The sequence below is a fragment of the Zootoca vivipara genome, chromosome 8 (assembly GCF_963506605.1).
Source record: "Zootoca vivipara chromosome 8, rZooViv1.1, whole genome shotgun sequence".
NCBI classification, from domain to species: domain Eukaryota; kingdom Metazoa; phylum Chordata; class Lepidosauria; order Squamata; family Lacertidae; genus Zootoca; species Zootoca vivipara.
In genome coordinates, this window is record NC_083283.1 from 4,815,274 (window position 1) to 4,834,371 (window position 19,098).

Genomic DNA, 19,098 nt, shown 5'->3' on the forward strand with positions numbered 1-19,098 from the left:
TCCCCCTGCATTTAACAGAGAGCCAGAGCCCAATAGCAGCAACACAGGGCACAAATGTGGGTGCAAGTTGCTGCGACTATTAATAGCATTTATTACAGCAGATTGCACAAAGCTTTGCTGCTGCTTGTTGCTGGGGTTGAAGGGAAGGTAGTAAGTATTCCTGGGGGTGCGGGGCTGAGGACAACTTCACACATTCAGAGATGGAGAAAAAATGTGGTTACATGGGATTATTATTATTAATAATACCCCACCCATCTGGCTGGGTTTCCCCAGCCACTCTGAGCAGCTCACAGCACATAAAATAATTGTAATACTTTAGACATTAAAACTTTTCTGATACAGTGTTGCCTTCAGATGCCTTCTAAAAGTCTGATAGTTGTTTATTTTCTCGATGGGAGATGTTATGAGTAACCTCGCTTCTCACAGAGAGGGGACCGCCAGATGGCCCTTGGAGCTGGACCTCAGTGTCTGGGCTGAACAATGGAGGTGGAGACGCTCCTTCTGGTATACTGGGCCGAGGCCATTTAGGGCTTTAAAGGTCAGCACCAACACTTTGAATTGAGAGCCAGTGTGGTGTAGTGGTTAAGAGCAGTAGATTCATAATCTGGGGAACCGGGTTCGCATCTCCGCTCCTCCACATGCAGCTGCTGGGTGACCTTGGGCTAGTCACACTTCTCTGAAGTCTCTCAGCCCCACCCACCTAACAGGGTGTCTGATGTGGGGGAGGAAGGGAAAGGTTCTTCTTCTTCTTCTTCTTCTTCTTCTTCTTCTTCTTCTTCTTCTTCTTCTTCTTCTTCTTCTTCTTCTTCTTCGAAACGTACTGGGAGCCAATGTAGGTCTTTCAGGACCGGTGTTATATGGTATCGGCGGCCGCTCCCAGTCAGTAGTCCAAGCCGAAGATAGCTAGATTATGAACCACTCTGGCAAGGCATTCTACGGGCAGGTAGGGTCTCAGCCGGCATACCAGATGGAGCTTGTAGACAGCTACCCTGGACACAGAAGTAACCTGTGCCTCCATGGACAGCTGTGAGTCCAAAACGACTGCCAGGCTGCGCACCTGGTCCTTCAGGGATGTCTGAGTCTCATTTTGTGCTTCAGGCCAATGTTCAAAGGAACACATGAATCTGCTTCATACTGAGCCAGACCATGGGTCCCTCTATCTATGTATTGTCTGCACTGGTTGCTAGTGACTTTCTGTGATTTAGACTGGGTATTCTTCCAGTCCTACTTGGAGATGCAGTGGATTGAACCTGGGACCTCTTGAATGCAAAGAAAGATGTTCTGCCACTGAGCTATGGCTCTTATTTGTTTGTTTGTCTGTTTTGTTTTTATTTATTAAATCTGTATACCACCCTTTACCCGTGGGAAAACACAAAATACATAACAAAAACAAAGACAACCCAATAATACCCCCTTGAACAACACATTTCAAAAGGTCATTGTATGTCAATCAGCCCAAGGGCTGGTTAAAGAGGAACATTTTTGCCTGGCGCCTAAAGGTACATAATGAAGATGCCAGGCAAATCCCCCTGGGGAGAGCATTCCACAAATAGGGAGCCACCACAGAAAAGGCCCATTTTCCTGTTGCCACCCTCTGGACCTCTTGTGTAGGAGGCACACAAAGAAGAGCATCAAATGATGATCTCAGGTTCATATGGTGAGAGGTGGTCCTTCAGGTATTGCGGTCCTGGGCCATTTAAGACTTTATAGGTCAAAAGCAGCACTTTGAATTGTGCCTAGAAACTTAATTGGAAGCCAGTGCAGTCAGGCCAGGATTGGTGTAATAAGTTCAAAAAATCTTGCCCCGGTGAGCAACCTGGCCACTGAATTCTGCAGTAGCTGAGGCAGCCCTACATATAACATGTTGCAGTAATGGAACCTAGAGGTTACCAGAACATAGACAGCAGTAGTTAGGCTGCCCCTTTCCAGATAAGGGTGCAGCTGGGCCACTGGCCCAAGCTGGTGGGGGTGCCCTATGCACGCAAATCAAGATACATGGTTTCCAAGTACCTCGGCCAAGTACCACTTTTTTCCATTTCTCTGAATGTGCAAAGCAGCTCCCAGTTGCAGTTGACTCAGAAAGCATCACCCGATGCCCCATCGTGATCCAGTCCTACCACTCAAGGATGATGTATTCATCCCAGTTTCTTTCCTTTATCTGATTCAGCGACGAGCCAGGAGGATCAAGTGCTGCGTCCTACTCTCCGGCCTGGCAGTTCTTCTGGTCATCATCATAATCATCTCTGTTTCGGTCAAGAATTAAACCCTGCAGGTTTTCCCAGGTAGGCTCTTCTCATGGCATCTCATAGGATGGATGTAGAAGCTAAGAAAGCCAGGTGGCTCAAGGGAGCTGTTGTAGGCAAGAACAGCAACTTTATTTTCGGTTAGTGTGGAAGCAGCTTGGGTAGGTCAAAGACACTCTTCGAAGGCAAGATGAAATGTATTGCAGCTGTGCTGTCTGGCTTCATTCACCAAAGTGGGTAGAATTTTTGGTATTTCTGACATTTCTAGCCAATTCCCATGCCACCTTCAGCAGCCAGTTGACTGGGGTCGATGGGAATTGTAATCCAAGAAATAATGGAGGGCACCAGGTTGGTGAAGGCTGCCTCATACTACATCCAGCTCCCAGGATATATTACATGAAATAAACTTAAGCACGGTTAGTGTTGAAAAGTCATTCAACACCCTCAGTGGATCAGAATAACTCTCTAGTTGCTTTTCTCCTTTTCATTGTAGGGCAGCAGTGGGTGACCTGTGGCTCACTCAAAGTTCTTAGACTACAAATCCCATCAGATCTGGCCGCTGGCCATCCTGGCTGGAGATAAAGGGAGTTGGGAGTCCAATGGCATTTGGAGGGCGCCAGGTTAGCCACCCCTGCTGCAGAGGAAGGAGCAGTACACCTGGGCATCTGCTCAATTAAATTTGTTTATTAGGATCGTAGGTGTGTGTCTGGTAGGGAGTATTTAACTTAGTATAGTAAAAGGCTATAGTCAATCCTACCAAAATGGCCCTCCTGTTTAAAGCAGTTTTAGCCCAAGGGTCATAGAATCATAGAATCATAGAGTTGGAAGAGACCACAAGGGCCATCCTGTCCAACCCCCTGCCGAGCAAGAAACACCATCAAAGCATTCTTGACATATGCCTGTCAAGCCTCTGCTTAAAGTCCTCCAAAGAAGGAGACTCCACCACACTCCTTGGTAGCAAATTCCACTGCCTAACAGCTCTTACTGTCAGGGAGTTCTTCCTAATGTTTAGGTGGAATCTTCTTTCTTGTAGTTTGAATCCATTGCTCCGTGTCCGCTTCTCTGGAAGAAGTGGGTCAGTGGTTGTGTATCTGCCTTTTGTAGAAGGCGCATCTAGAGGCCACACAATCAAGAGACTAAAGCAGGGATTCCCAATGTGGTGCCTAACAGGACCTCCTATAGCAAAAGGTTTTGGTCAACATTCCTTCAAGAATTCGCAATGCATGACCGACTGTTTCCTCTTCTTCTTGCTCGGTTCCTCTTTGCATAGGCACAGCCTTTCCCACATTAAACCCATGTTCTGTTAACCATGTCCACCTTTCATTAGTGTTGGTCACCCATCCATCTCTTCTGAACACAGGAAAGGTACAAAGAACCTTTCTCTGTGGGAGACCACAACAGAGACTCATGGAGACATCATGTTCCCTGTGATGTGTGGTGTGGGTTGAATAGGATCACACCATTTTGTGCTCCTGTTTCTTGCTCTGTGGTTTTTTAAAGATGTGGCAGCCTTTGCACCAGGACCCCATGGAAGCCATTTTGTGTTACGCCATACACCCATAACAGCCATTTTGTGACTGGTGCCCACAGTACTTTCTCAAAATGTGTGGTGCCCCCTGTTCTATGTGAACATTCTGAGGGCAGAATGTTCATACATGGGGCAGACAGCCTTTCATATGTGTAGTTATCAGTCTGACCTTATATGTATGGGTTCTGCCAGGCTCTGACTCTTATTGGAGCAACATCCATTAGTCTTGGGAGCTGTCCTTGGTCCTGAACTCTCTGGTGCTGGTGGCCAGCTATTGCTGCCTTTAAATTGCTCACTGTTGTTGTCTAGTGTTTTGGCTCCTTGTTGCTACTGACTGCCTCAAAACTTCTCCTTGCTCAGTTTCCCATGGCTTTGCCCAGCATTTCTGCCAGCCCTAAGCCACCCTGGCATGGGGTCTAGACTCCTCCATCCATATCAATGTGCACAGAATCAAAATGGAACTTACTGTCTGCAATGTCAAGGTGAAGTAAGTTCCCACAGAGTTTTCCTCTCCTTAGAAATAATTTCTCTGAAATACAGCTGAGCCAGCTGTCATCCTCCCAAGTTTCTAAAGCAGAAAATGCACCACTGATTCTTCGGCTCAGTGAGCACAGAGGAGCCAGCTGTGTCTCGTACTGAGAGACCCTTGCTGCTCCTTTGCAAAGCCCTTTCTATAAGTATGTCATTTCCTTCCCTGGAGCAGCTTTGAAGAGCAAGAAGAGAGATTTGGAGAAACTCCTAGAGATGTTTGATCCATCTCCCTTATCCTCAGAGTAGAGAACTAACCAAGGATTTGAGAGTTGAATTTTCAGTGTATACTGATGACTACTATACTTCTCTCAATTAGGATGGCCAGCCATAATTGACATAACACTGGTGTATTTATTTCTATTGGTCCACCTTGAATCCTACTTTAGGATATGTTCAGTACCAGCTTGAGCACCTTGAGGTGTCCACATTAAATAATTGCAGGGCCAAATTGGAATATGTGGGGTGAGCCTTGTCCCACAGATGAAACTGTGTGTGTAAGGCAGACACACTGTCAGGAGTATGGGCAGGAGTCAGGCTCTGGGGCCTGTAGTGCTTTGCAGGACTGAGGCCTGCCTCAGCTTGTGCTGGAGAAGCAAGGAGTGGCCACTCAGGTGAGGCCTCAGCTTGTGCTGGAGAAGCAAGGAGTGGCCACACAGGGGAGGCCACTTGATACCTCACTGCACCTGGTGGCAGGAGCTGGGAGGGATAAAAGTTCAGCATTTCCCTTCAGCTCTTTGCCACAGCAACGCTATCCCTGCCTGGTTGCATCTGGCCTCTTGCTCCTTGGACCCTTGCCTTGCTGACGCCTTGATCCTCGACCCTTGGACCCTTGCCTTGCCGACGCCTTTCTCCTTGGTTCCTTGCCTTGCCGACGCCTTGATCCTTGGACCCTCGCCTTGCCGACGCCTTGATCATTGGACCCTCGCCTTGCCGACGCCTTGATCCTCGACATTTGGACCTTCGCCTTGCCAACGACTTGATCCTTGACCCTTGGACCTTCACCTTGCCGACGCCTTGCTCCTCGACCCCCCCCCCCAGACCTTCGCCTCCGCCTGGCTCCTTGACCCTGCAACTGCCTGCTGCTGGACCCCCAGCCCTGCACCTGTTCCTGCTTCTACACCACCATCTTGCCTCTGGTCCTGACGTCCTCAGCCAGGGCTTCAACCACCCGCCGACCGGACCGTGACACACACTGACTTGTACATGATTGATATCAGTCTGAAAGGGGACTACCTTACTTGCCCATAGGGTCTCCAAGATGGAAATAAGATCCAATTTCAGACTGGCACCGGGTATTCAGACTGGCCCAGTGTTCACATCCACACTGGGGGAGTGGGGTTCTCATTTGCACCTTCAAAATTGATGCTTGAATTGGCCTCAGGGATGCTTGAGAAAGTTGGTCACCTTCTCCAGTGGTGTGATATGGAGGGCTGCATTCATCTCCCTGGCCTGAGGTTTACCATCCCTGGATTAGATGCTCCAGTCGTCCGACCGACATAAGGCAGATTGGCTCATATGATGCAATGTGGTGATTCCTGTACTTGGAAGAAATACCTCCAAAGAATGCATAAAAGTGCTTGTGAATGGTGGGGTACGCAATGCTTTCCACATTGAATACCCTGCTTGAAAATGTTACGTCTCTAGGGCAAGTCTCTGCTCTCCAGACCTGCTTTTAGTGCTGCCTCCTGTATGCTTCCTGTGGAAAGATGGGGCATCCGGTTCCTGGCATCAGGGTGCATGATTCTGGCCTCTCCCCCTCTGGCCTTTCCAGAGAACTACTGGGGAAAAGGTTGTTGTTGCAGCAACAGCAGTTCCCATCTATGAAGAAATGTTGAATGAAGCAATAACTCAGCCTAACGAATGCTGTAAATAAGGGCAAAACACAGCCAGCTCTCTTCCATGGAATTGCTCTTTTCCCCCCAAATTGATGCCATGGGGCCAGTTTTGCTTATTGACTCTCTGTTTTTACCACTGCGTCATACGTCGGCTAGTGGTTGAGAGAGCAGGCCAGATTGCAGGACTATTTCCCCTCCAGAGCCTCTGGGACCTCATCCTATTTACCAACTGCCAGTCATTGGGCAAAAGCAGCCCACTGGCATGGCCCCATTGCTCAGCTGCCTATAGAATCCCATCCTCTCTAGGCCTCCATGGACCTATGAACCCTTCCCCCCCCCCAAATACAATTTCCCAAAATCTCAAATTGTGTCCATTTCTTTTTAATCTTCTCTATTTCTCAATCCATCTTTTTCTAAACAGTGCACAGCCCTTGCAAAAAAAATTAATCTCTGGGATTCTCTCAAGTCCCTGTGTTAAGTTTGAGGTCACTCTCATGGTGAGCCCTTTGAAATGCAAAATTTCCAATGAGAACTGCATTTAGGGGATGCAGAATTCGTCCCATTTGTCTCCCCTTATTTATTCATTTGCATATAGTCTTTTAAAATCCGCTCTCCGCTCTGTAAGAACTTTGCCTAAAATCGTGTTCAGGCAAAGGATTTCGAAAAGTAAGCATAGGGCTGCCATTTTTTAATCACCTGCTCGTGGCAAGGCTAACATCTAATTCTACCCTGAGGACAAACCACAGTCCAAAATTCCTCGAGGAGGTGCTTCTTCCATGCTCCTCATTTGAATTTCCATCCAGATTTTGGACTTGCAAATTACGCAGCCTCCATTTCGAAATGGAACCTGTGCATCAGGAATTTTCCATTGATTAGTCCATTTCACTTATAAATCCATATTTCAAAAAAGAAAAAAGAAAAAAGCAGCACATGCAGTTTCCTGAACCATTCCATTTCTTCCAGACATCTCTCTCCATCCACCATGTCTGCCACCCACATTTCCATTGTGTGCTTGTTTTAAAACACTGCACGAAAGCAATCTTGGTGTGATCGTGATGTGATCCTACCTATGGTGGAATCAAATATATAAGCTGAGAGCTGCACCTGAAAGACACTAAACAAAAGTGTGTGTGTTTTATCGATGCGCCAACATACAGTACCTGATGCTGGCAACTACCTGTTTCTGTTTTGGTAGACAATAGAAGAGTTCACCCCATATCATATACCTGCACAATCACAACCATAATGGTTTTTCAAGTTCTCATGCTTCCAAAATACTCAAAAGTGCCTGGTGACATTGCATAGTCTCCACACACACACACAGTTAGTTGTATTTATTGATTTGGGGTTTTCTTCCCCCCTCAGACTTCCTTAAATGCAATACATAAATTCAAAGATTTCTGTGCTAAAAATGCTGCAGTTTTGTGTGTTTCCTCTAATTACTTTGGTGCCTTGACCAAGAGGAAACGCTCTAATGTAGAACAGAATGTCCCTGTTTTCATCTGAGGAATGTTGGAGGCTATGGCATCATAATTAAAATTCAGCAGGGCCGGAGAGAGGGATGCAGCCTTCAGACTGTCCTAGCCAAGAGGAGTGGACCACAGAGGGAACCAGTAGAAGGGGAAAGGAGGACTCCAAATTCCTCTGAAATGCCAAAGTCCCACACCCTCCCAAGTATAGAATTAAGCTCATTGTAGTGACCAGGGTATCACCATCACCACAGATGAAATATCCTCCTGAGATGCTGAGTTCACACAGCGACACAGCGATGGATGTTGCAGCCATGTCCCCCTGGGAAATATCTGGCATCTGGAGACTCAGCATGCAGAACAGAGATGACCTCAGGGGGGGAAATAGCAGCATTTACCATTTTCTGCTCTTCCTCTCTCTCTTTTTTGCCTCGTTACAATATTAAAGATATTTCTCCGAATAACAAATAAGCACAATATCCACAGCCTGCCCTTTGACTCCAGATGCATTTCTGTTTGCAAGAGCGAAACACTCCAAGGGAATTGCTGTGTTAGCTTTTACTCTCCATTCCTAAATCCTGCTGGAGGGAGGGCGTTTATTTTATTTTTTCTAATACATACTCATAAAACAGGTAGCAAAAAAAAAACAACAACCGCCAGATAGTACTTACTTTCCCTCCTCTGTATATCTACTGCACCTTTCAAGTTTTATTGACATTTCAACGCATTTAATTCACCTCTTTTAGATCTGTTTAATCCACCTCTACTTTTCTGGACAACACAAGGAATATGTATTTTAAAATGTTGATTTATTTATCGGTTGTGAGTGATCAAGTTCCTCACAGTTTATTCCTGTGGAAGCTAGCCCCGTTGTATATCGGGGGGTGGGGGGGATGTGTGGAGAGAGTCTCTTCCTTTAAATACTGGGGAGTCCATCTTAGTGAAGACCTAACTTGGAAGGTCAATACAGCCCAGGTGGTTAGGAAGGCCCAACAGAGACTTCATTTCCTTAGGGTCTTGCGAAAGAACAAGGTTGGACAGAAACTGATGATTTCCTTCTATCGGTCCACGATAGAAAGTGTTCTCTCATACTGCATTACGGTGTGGTATGCTGGTTTGAAAGCCATGGACAGAGAGTCCCTACGGAGGGTGGTGAAGACAGCACACGATATCGCTAGGTGTTATCGCGGGAGACCGTTGCCTCAGAAGAGCGAGGAACATTCGCTCTTCTGCCAGCACCTTTTTAATCTCCTACCTTTGGGCAGGAGATAGAGAAGCATAATAAGCCACACCAACAGGTTAAAGAACAGTTTCTACCCATGGGCCGTAAGGCTGCTGAATGGAAGACAGCAACATTGCAGCTGACGTTCGGGGTTGGTGGTCGTATGACAGCACACAGAGTGTAACAAGGACTGAGAGATTGGGGGGGGGCTCATTTAATCTCACTGTAAAGAAGTGGTACAGTGACAGTAAAGTATTTATATTTCTCTCTCCCCACCTATGCAAGGTTTTCAATATCTAGGGCCCCCAACAACAACAACGGCCCATTCCATTCATGGAAAACTGCCATATCGTAAGGCAGACCATGACCCATTTTGCTTTGTGTAGACTACAATTTCTGCACCATGGGTTTGGAAATCCTGTGATCACAGAATCATAGAACCAGAGAGTTGGGAGATACCCCAAGGGTCATCTAGTCCAACCCCCTACAATGCAAGAGTCACAGCTAAAGAATCCCCGTCAGATAGCCATCCAACCACTTCCAATGAAGGTCCATCACCTTCCATGGGAGTCCATCTCGCTGTCTAACATCTCTTGCTGTGAGAAAGTTATTCCCAATGTTTAGTCAGAATCTGCTTTCTTGTCATTTGAATCCATTGCTTTGGGTTCTACCCTCTGGAGCAGCAGAAAGCAATCTTGCTCCATCTTCCACATGACAGTCCTTCACATGTTTGAAGATGGCTCTCATGTCAGCTTTCAGTCTTCTCTTCTGCAGGCTGAACGTCTGGTTCCCCCAGATATTGATGGACTCCCAACTCCTATCATCTCTAACCACTGGTCATGCTGACTAGTGTTGATGGATGCTGAAGTCCAGCATCAACCAGGAGCCCCCACGGGTTCCCCATCAGAGGTCCCTTTTAGCCAAGGTGTCAGGAATTGAACATGGGCTGTGCAAAGCATATCCTCTAATGGCCTCTCGCCAAATTATATGTGTGTGTACTGTAAATTTGTAGGCTGCTGTAGGCCGCTGTGCCTTTGAGATGATGAAGGAGAAACTCTTCCTTTCATGATTGCTTTCATAAGGTTGAATGACTAAGAACTGACAGACCAAGCCTAGGGCTTGTGTGCGTCTCTCTCTGTGTTTGTTTTTGGGATTCTCTTGAATGTCTGCCAGTTGGTTTGACAAGAACCCTTCAAATAAGCAGATGCATCAGTCTGTATAAAATGCACTGTTTCTAAATGATTGCCACAGAGCAATTATCTTTTGCAGTAGTGTGCAAGTCTCCTTTGTGAGCGCGCTTAGTCCCTTCGCATGATTCATATATATCATGCACTGGGGCTTTTCAATGTTTTTGCACTGCAGGAAATGAAGAGCAGTTTGGCATAAGTGAGCCGTGATCAGTTTAGCAATGAGGGGGTGAGTTTTCATTGACTTTTTAAGAACCTGAGGGATCCCTCGGTCACGTTAAATTTATTGCAACAACAGCCTGCAAAGACATTCCCTTTACCCCGATCCAAATGAAATCTCCACGTGAGCAGAGATGTTGCAGAAATTTGGCAGGTTTGCTCCCAGTCAGAAATAATTGTGTTTCCGCTGGTGCAGACAACGATCCTGTACCTACTTTCTGCCTAACTCTGTCCAATTTATTTGCTCCTGGGAAAGGCATTATTGGCAGCTGGGAGTATAAACACCTATTAAAATTAGCCAGGGGTTGAACATTCAGTTGTGTGATTTCCACCCCACCCACCTGCATTGTGCAGTGCTACAGCTCAGACACCTGCTGTTTGCGAAAACTTAAGAATACAAGAAGCACTTTGCTGGGTCGCACCAGAGGCCCGTCTAGTCCCGCATCCTGTTTGCACAGTAGCCAATCACATGCCCCGATGGGAAGCCTGCAAGCATGGCCTGAGTGCAATTCCACTCTCCCTACTTGTGATTTCCAGCAACTTTCATAGAATTGTAGAATTGGGACCCTGAGGATTATCTGGTCCAACTCCCTGCAAATGCAGGAATATGCAGCTGTCCCATAGGGGGATCGAACCTGCAACCTTGGCATCATCAGCACCACGTTCTAACCAACAGGCACTCAGATGGATGGTCTTTCTGCTCCAGGGCTGTCTCAAGCCGGTCGGGCGCCCTGGTGCCCTGGCGCGGAGATCGCTCCGGCGCCCCCGCCCTGGTGGGCGGGCGCAGCGCACAGCACGGCTTCCGTGCTGCTTCACCGCGCACCACCCTCCTGCTGGCCCGGTGCCCTGGCACCCCGCGCCACTGAGACTACCCCTAGAGCCGGGCCTGTTCTGCTCCTGGAGGTACCATACAGCCATCTTGACAAGTAGCCATTGCTTGTCTTATTTTTCATGAATTTGTGTAACTCTAAAACAAGCTGGAAGAGCTTAGTTTTATTACGTGTTCCCACAATCTCCCAAAGGAGAGTCCACAAACTCCTTTTTTAAAAAAAAGAAAGAAAGAAAGAAGAAAAAGTGAACCTTAATGTTTCATTCCTCATTGCAGTTCCAAGCCTGGCTAAATAACTTGCAGCCTGCTCATTTTTGCTCTTGCCACTCCTTGACATCCAGCTAGCCCAACGAGTGGATCCTGATCTGACACTCTCTAAAGCCTTCATCCTGTCAAAGTCCTGCTGCGAAGGCCACCCGCCACTTTGGGTATTAGCATATGCCCGTCAGTCGCTTCTCTAAATCGGTGGGAGTTTTCTTATCAGCAAAAAATAGCCCTCCAGCTTTGGGCACAGGGGAAGGGCACCATGTTAATGAAGTCAGCTTTAAGACAGCGTTGATATTTCGTTAGCTTACTGAGGGTTGTATCCGTACTTGCATTTTAATTCTAACTTCTTCTCCTTCTTCTCTCTTTTTTTCTTTTTGCATTTTACTCTCTAAGCCCATAGGCATGCCAACTTGGAATGTGCAAAATATAGCACTCTGTATCCACAGATAATGTCCATTCTGCAGCAGAATCACCGCAAATCTATGCAGTTATTCAAGCAACCTTTCGCAGCTCGGTGTAGATCCAAAGTAACGCAGCTTGTACTTGAGAAGGGACTGCAGTCTTGAACGCCACCAATTGGGGGGGGCACATTTACTAAGGGGATTAATGTATATGTATCTGTGCATTTTAAAATATATATTATCTGTTTCTGAATTGGTATGGGTTCTCTCTGTTTTTATCCATGCTTCCCTTTCCGTGCCACTCTGTAGAAAATAAAGCTCTGTATTACCCACTCACTATAATGGGAAAAAATAAAAAATGGCTGACTTTTCCTCTTTTGGCCAAAGCGTGTGAAATGTGCAGGCACAGAGGACCCCACCCCCGAATAGATCTAGCCTGCCTAATTGCAGACAAATAGGTCCTGGGGCTTTTTGTGGGGGAACTAGAAGGGATGTGCTTTCCTCCATAATCCCTTATGACAGGCATGTCAAACCTGCGGCCCTCCAGATGTTTTGGCCTACAACTCCCATGATCCCTAGCTAGCAGGACCAGTGGTTGGGGAAGATGGGAACTGTAGTCCAAAACATCTGGAGGGCCGCAGGTTTGACATGCCTGCCTTATGAGGTGGGAGGGTAGTGGGGTTTTCTTTTTCTTTCTTACCTTAAAATAATTACCTTCCAAGACAACAATGCCCACTCAGAATACAAAGAACTCATAACCCACCTACTGTCAGCAACCAGAAACATCATAACCAGACATTGGAAAGACCTGTCAGGGGTAAACATGAACCAATGGTATCAAGTAGTATGGGAAACAGCCCTACTAGAAAAACTAACCAGTAAGCTGAAACTGACACGGGGACTAACGGAAGAAAACACCTTCACCACAATATGGTTCCCCTTCATCACCTACACAGCCCAACAAGGCAACAACAAAAACCTACCGTCAGCATACAAATCAATATGGTTAAACTAACCAAAACCCCCACCCACCCCACTCACACAAGAAACCAAAGACCACCACAGCCATCCACAAATGAACAAGCACATCCTACGCCAACCCCCGACCTCTCTCACCAACAAAGGAGCACAAGCGAACAACAGAGAACCTGCACGACCAACGCTGACACTGAACCTCTATGCATGCCAGGAAAAAGAGAAACATCGACACCCCACCCTACCCACCTCCCCAGCCCACCCACCCCTCCCCCTTTCTTCCTAACGTCTCAACAATCAAGATTAATGTGTAAAAACGATACATGGGAAAAATATGAGACATTGTACTACCTTTGTAAACCAAGAAAATCCTTAATAAATTTTTTAAAAAAGAATTACAATATGGTTGAATTTTGTATATTCTTGCTTATACTTATAAAAAAAAACCTTTAACTTTGTGCCAGCATTTCCTTTCCAGTGATTGTTTGGGTCCTCATGTTGGGTCTTACAACATGACACTGTCTAGAACAGGCACCCCCAAACTCGGCCCTCCAGATGTTTTGGGACTACAACTCTCATCATCCCTAGCTAACAGGACCAGTGGTCAGGGATGATGGGAATTGTAGTCCCAAAACATCTGGAGGGCCGAGTTTGGGGATGCCTGGTCTAGAATGTTGCCTGCTGAGTTCTGAAGAACCCTGGAGTTCAGGTTTATTTTTTAAATCAGATCAACATATGATTTTTTCAAAATATAAATCTCAGATGAAGCTGTTTTTTCTCTCTCAGTCAGTGAGGGTATTTTGCATGTTCTTAATGCACAGGCCTTGAGGCAAAGGACATGAAGGCCACCTCCCTTCAAAATGGAGATTTGCAACTCAATACCTTCATCACATGATCTAAGGTTACAACACTCACATGTTAGCTACCAGATAACAGCCATTAGTTAGTTATTTATCAACTCAGCAAGAGCTCAGAGTACTCTCCTTGGCTTTAATATAGCCCCATGGAAAATCCCCATGTTAAACCTTCAGCAATATACCTTGAGGCATTTTTTCATTTCTGTGTCAATTAAACCAATTCTACTTAACAATGTGGCTACTGTAGAAATTCTGCAAATGAAAGCAAATAGATCATACAATCATATAGCTGTAGAGTTGGGAGGGACCCCTGATAGTCTTTTCCTCCAATCCCCTGCAATGCAGAATATTCCATTCTGCCACTTCCGTAGCCACACGAGGCTTAACAAGGTTTATTTTGACGCTTAACTTTCCAGCCTTCTCTCTTCCAGGCTGTAATTCTCAGCAATTTTTATAGCCAGCTGTAGAGAGAAATTTTAAACTCACTTTCAGAGAAGGCTATTATTGAAGAGGTATTAAGTACTTTCAGCTGTGTCCATTTCCGTGTACCATATTCCGCCACCCCCCCCCCCCTTGCCTGCCTGTAGCCTCTCCATCAAACCTGATTTTGGTATTCGGTGCTAAATGTTGTTTTATGCCTCATACTCATTTCATAAAAGGATATAACTCGGCATTGCTCAATTGGGGCTGTGTTAATGCACTTTTTAATAACAGAGTGTCATGCATTGCTGCCTTTCAGCATTTACAGTTGTGATTAACATTGGTGGAATAATGTTTGGGTACAGGAGGGTTTTGCCCACTAAGCGCAGTGCCCAGTCACATGCCAAGAGTAGACTTGAATAGAGATAAAAGCTTAAAATAGGGTCATATACTCTATCTCATGGGTCACCAAACTAAGGCCCAAGGGCTGGATTCGGCCCAATTGCCTTCTGAATCCAGCCCACAGACAGTCCAGGAATCAACGTGTGGATCGGCATGGGGATTCTGATCGTTCGGGATGCGCTATCCCCCCCGCACACACACACACACATTGCAGAGGCGCCTCCTCCCTCCCTCCTCCTGGCTTCTCCCCACCCTGCCTAGAGGAGGAAGGGGGCTGGGCTTTGTTGAGCCGTGGTTGGTTGAGCACCATTTTAAGCAGCCCCTCCCTTTCGCGCCACTCATCATCCCTCCACTGCTGCCGCCGCCAGCCCCTATTGCTCACAAGGCACAGGTACTGACTGGCTAGTGTCTGTGATGTCAGCAAAAGAGGAGTAGGCAAATTCAATGGCTGCTTACCTGTGCTCATCCGGTGCTGTGGAAAAGGAGGGGAGAGTCGGTGGGGTTTTGTTTTTCAAAATATAATCCGGCCCCCACACAAGATCTGAGGGACAGTGGACCGGCCCCCTGCGGAAAACTTTTGCTGACCCCTGTTCTATTTGGTCATATACCACCTTTCCATATGTGCTCAAGGAAGAGGGTAGGACCCAAACCGATGGATTTAAATTACAAGAAAGGAGATTTCGTTTAAACCTTCCAACTCTACAGTTCTATGATTCTGTGACTAGATGGGCCATTGGCCTGATCCTGGAAGCCTTTCTTGTGTTCTGACAATATTAATGAAAGCAAAGGAGCAGGTTTTAAACACATGCAGGTCTGTGAGCTTTTGCTTGGCATAGAACTTCTCCCCATCCTTTTCTTTGGGCCATTTGCCACCATCAGTTGTGCAATCAGGCATTCCCCCCCCCCCCAAACCAAACAGTTCTTCAGCTGGGAGGAAAGCAAAGCACTGCTCAGGACAATAAGAGTGGAAACACTGTTATTTTGCAGTGTCCCCCATTTAACCGTAGCCTAGTGATACGTTTCTCAAGGCGCTTGCGAATTGTGCCAAATGAGAACCATTTTCCACTAATGGGAGCTGGGCATTGCATGTTTTTGACAACTTAAAAAAAAATCATCACAATCTCATTTTCCCTACCTCCGTTTAATGTATACTTTACATTTTGGTAAGCAATGTTTTACTACAATTACACCTTGGGATCCTATTTGTTCCATTCTCTTCTGAAATGAATCTTTCACTGGCTTTTTATTTATTCCTTTAAAAAAAGAAAAAGAAATAATAAACCAAACCAAACAACAAAATGAGCAAGGATTCTTCTTCAAAGTGATATTATTTCATCTCTCATATATTAAGGCAGCATAAAAGCTTTCACACTCACCTTTGCTAGACATTATCCAGAAATGATGGTGTGGGCCGTAGTTGAATTAAAGGGAGTGAACTTTCTCCAATTTGAGATAGGAGGATGTGAAACATAGCTAATTCTGAATCTTGGGTTGGGTCTAATTTAGGCCTCGTTTTACTATCCCTGTACGCATTTATTTATCTAACAAGATTTATATACCGCTGGATTGTAACAAAACCTCTAAGCTGTTCATGAGAAAAATCTTAAAAATTACCAGTGAAAACAGTTAAAAACAATAATTAAGAACATTTAAAATAAAATGGGCAGTAAAAAGTAGCTTACATGGATAGCTCCTTCCCCAGTGGACCGAATGCTGGTAAAATTTGTATGTCTGTGTAACATTACACAATGTGCTTCTCCACCTACAGAACTGAACATCTCCCAAATGCTTTTCTCTTTCAAAATTTGATCCGACGCCCTTAAGTAAGGCAGAGTTCGCTCCAACTAGTCTGCAACAATCACACACACACACCCAAAAAACCCGCCTGATTAAAGAGGATTGGGAAATGATGGCACCATGTGAGCTCTAGAGATACTTCAAAGGAAGCAAGGAGAGGAGGCTGGCAGTGGCATTTGCATTCTAAATATGATGGATACAAAAGGATTTGGGAGGGATTGGGAGTATTCCAGTGCCATCGCTTAGCAATACCAAGACTGCAGTTTCTTGCTGCAGAAAACCATAGCACATTAAAGGAGACCTGGTCGGACAGGGCATGGCATGCCTGGGAGGGGCCTTCTGGCATACGGTACATTAGAAGACTGCTCTAGCCTTTTTCTGACCACACTTTTGATCAGCTGAAAGTAAGGATAGGGCCAGAGGTGTCCATCTTCACTGCCAGATTTCTGGTGCCATTTTCTCCTGCCATTTTGCAGATATTAGGCAATGGATATTGGGAGACTCTAGAAACTTGGGGTGTCTACATTCAAGAAGTAGTTCAGTTCAGCTTGCCTTAACAGGTGTATCTGGTTTAGAGCAGGGGTCGGCAACCCAAGGCCCATGGGCCACAAGCGGCCCATGGGGGTTGTTTAACCGGCCCATGGACCCCCGCTGCCCGCTCAGGGACCCCCGCCACCCACTCGGTCAGCTCCCATACGCAGCGCCTTCCGTGACGCTGGTTGGCTTCCCATTGGCTGCAGGAGCTTCCTGCAGCCAATGGGAAGCTGTGCACGCGTCCTCCATGGTGGAAGGAGTGCCAGAAATAGCGTTTGCACATGCATTCGTGCCTGTATGCGCACTCCGGCCCACTGTGGCGTCTGCGGGACCGTGAACCAGCCCAAGCCAGAAAATATTTGCCGGCCCCTGGTTTAGAGTGTGGTGGTGGTCATGGCAAGGTCCTAGGTTCGATCCCCATTTGGGACAGCTGCATATTCCTGCATTGCAGATGTTTGGACCAGATGATCCTCAAAATCCCTTCTGACTCTACAGTTCTATGATTTTATTATTGGGGAGCCCGCACAATGCCAATACTGATGGGGCCTCTCATATCTTAACAGAGAGGACATTCCACAACAGTGGTGCTTCCGCTTTCATGTTACCACAAGCTGATCATTATCAGTCTTTCACATAAGCTTATTTCAGAGTTATTTAGGGCTTTGTATCTTAAGCAGCAGAACCTGAAAACTGCCTCAGGGACTAAGAGGCGATCAGTGCAGATCCCTCAGCACTGGAATGATATGTGCTCAACAAGGAGGAACACCATTCATCACCTGAGCTATGACGTTCTGCACCAGCTTCAGGTCCAGCTGAAGAGAAGCCCCACAGAGAGTGCATTACAATAATCCAGACATGAGGTGGACCGTTGACAACACATGTGTCACAGTGGCCAAATTACCATTGCCCGGCACACCAGCCCAAGATGGTGATAGATGCTGTTCACCATAAAGGCTACCTGGACCTCAGAGGGCTCAAATAACACCCCTACTTTGCACACTTCTCCTTTCAGAGGGAGTGCAACCCCACCTACCGGGTAGATCAGGCTAACTCCCCAATTCTCGGACCTGGGAACCACTTACCTGCAGTGTGTCTCTGTCTTAGCAGGATTCAGCTTCAGTCTCTTGAGCATCTTCAAATATCCATCTTCAACTATCTCAAGGGCTGTCGTATGGAAGAGGGAACATAGCCAAGCTTGCCTTCTTCTGCTCTGGAGGGCAGGACCTGAACCTATGGCTTCAAGTTACAAGACAGGAGATTCTGACTAAACATACGGAAGAACTTCCTGAGAGCAAGAGCAGTTTGACAGTGGAACGGACTCCTTTGGGAGGTGGCGGACTCTCCTTCCTTTGAGGTTTCTAATCAGAAGTTGGATGGCCATTAGCTGAGATTCCTGCATTGCAAGTGGTGGAACTAGATGACCCTTATCGTCCCTTCCAACTTGACAGTTCTAGGATTCTATCCCTCATCCATTCCACCTTGGCATCCAGGCTTTGGTTCAGCTTACGTTTGGCCCCTCTTTACTCAGATTTGATGGAAACCTAGAGCTGAGTGTCACCAGCTTATTAATGGCACTGTGCTTCCAACCTCTGGCATGTAGTATGTGAGAAGCAAACTAGACCAGCAGACTTACTGGAGCACCTTTCCTCTCATAGAATCATAGAGTTGGAAGAGACCACAAGGGCCATCCAGCCCAACCCCCTGCCGAGCAGGAAACACCATCAAAGCATTCTTGACATATGCCTGTCAAGCCTCTGCTTAAAGACCTCCAAAGAAGGAGACTCCACCACACTCCTTGGTAGCAAATTCCACTGCCGAACAGCTCTTAATGTCAGGAAGTTCTTCCTCATGTTTAGGTGGAATCTTCTTTCTTGAAGTTTGAATCCATTGCTCCGTGTCCGCTTCTCTGGAGCAGCAGAAAACAACCTTTCACCCTCCTCTATATGACATCCTTTTATATATTTGAACATGGCTATCATATCACCCCTTAACCTTCTCTTCTCCAGCCTAAACATACCCAGCTCCTTTAGCCATTCATCATAAGGCATCGTTTGCAGGCCTTTGACCATTTTGGTTGCCCTCTTCTGGACTCTCTTTGCTCTAGAAAGGGGGGGGGAGTTTTCATTCGGAGAGCATTCAAAAACAGGCAGCCCCTCCAGAATGGCATTTTTTTTAGTGGGTGTGCTTTGCAACGAGTCATTGAGGCAATAATTCTGCTTTGGCAGTGCATTTATACCAGAGTGTCCATGCCCCCCTCTAGTTTAGTCTGTGATGCTTTCCCCCACATTACCGCCTTATTGTCATATTGTAATTGTGTTATTTGCAATGAACACATACAATTGTCCCGATATCATTGTGAGCACAAATCATCATAAATGTGCA

The 19,098-nt window shown here is 46.4% G+C and overlaps 1 protein-coding gene across 5 annotated transcripts in view; it reads left to right on the forward strand.

The window, feature by feature from the left end:
- TSNARE1 (t-SNARE domain containing 1) overlaps positions 1-19,098 on the forward strand; it is a 381,230-nt gene that overhangs the window by 331,435 nt on the left and 30,697 nt on the right. For 2 of the 5 annotated variants that reach the window (XM_060277565.1, XM_060277564.1), the window contains 2 exons: positions 2,168-2,282; positions 11,724-12,789. The exons of 1 other annotated variant lie outside the window; for it this stretch is intronic. In XM_060277565.1, coding sequence (XP_060133548.1) covers positions 2,168-2,263 — 96 coding nt within the window. In that variant the 3' untranslated portion in view covers positions 2,264-2,282; positions 11,724-12,789. Of the gene's footprint in view, positions 1-2,167; positions 2,283-11,723; positions 12,790-19,098 lie in introns of those variants that run through there. 2 more of the 5 variants (XM_035125893.2, XM_060277562.1) reach the window with 2 other exon arrangements.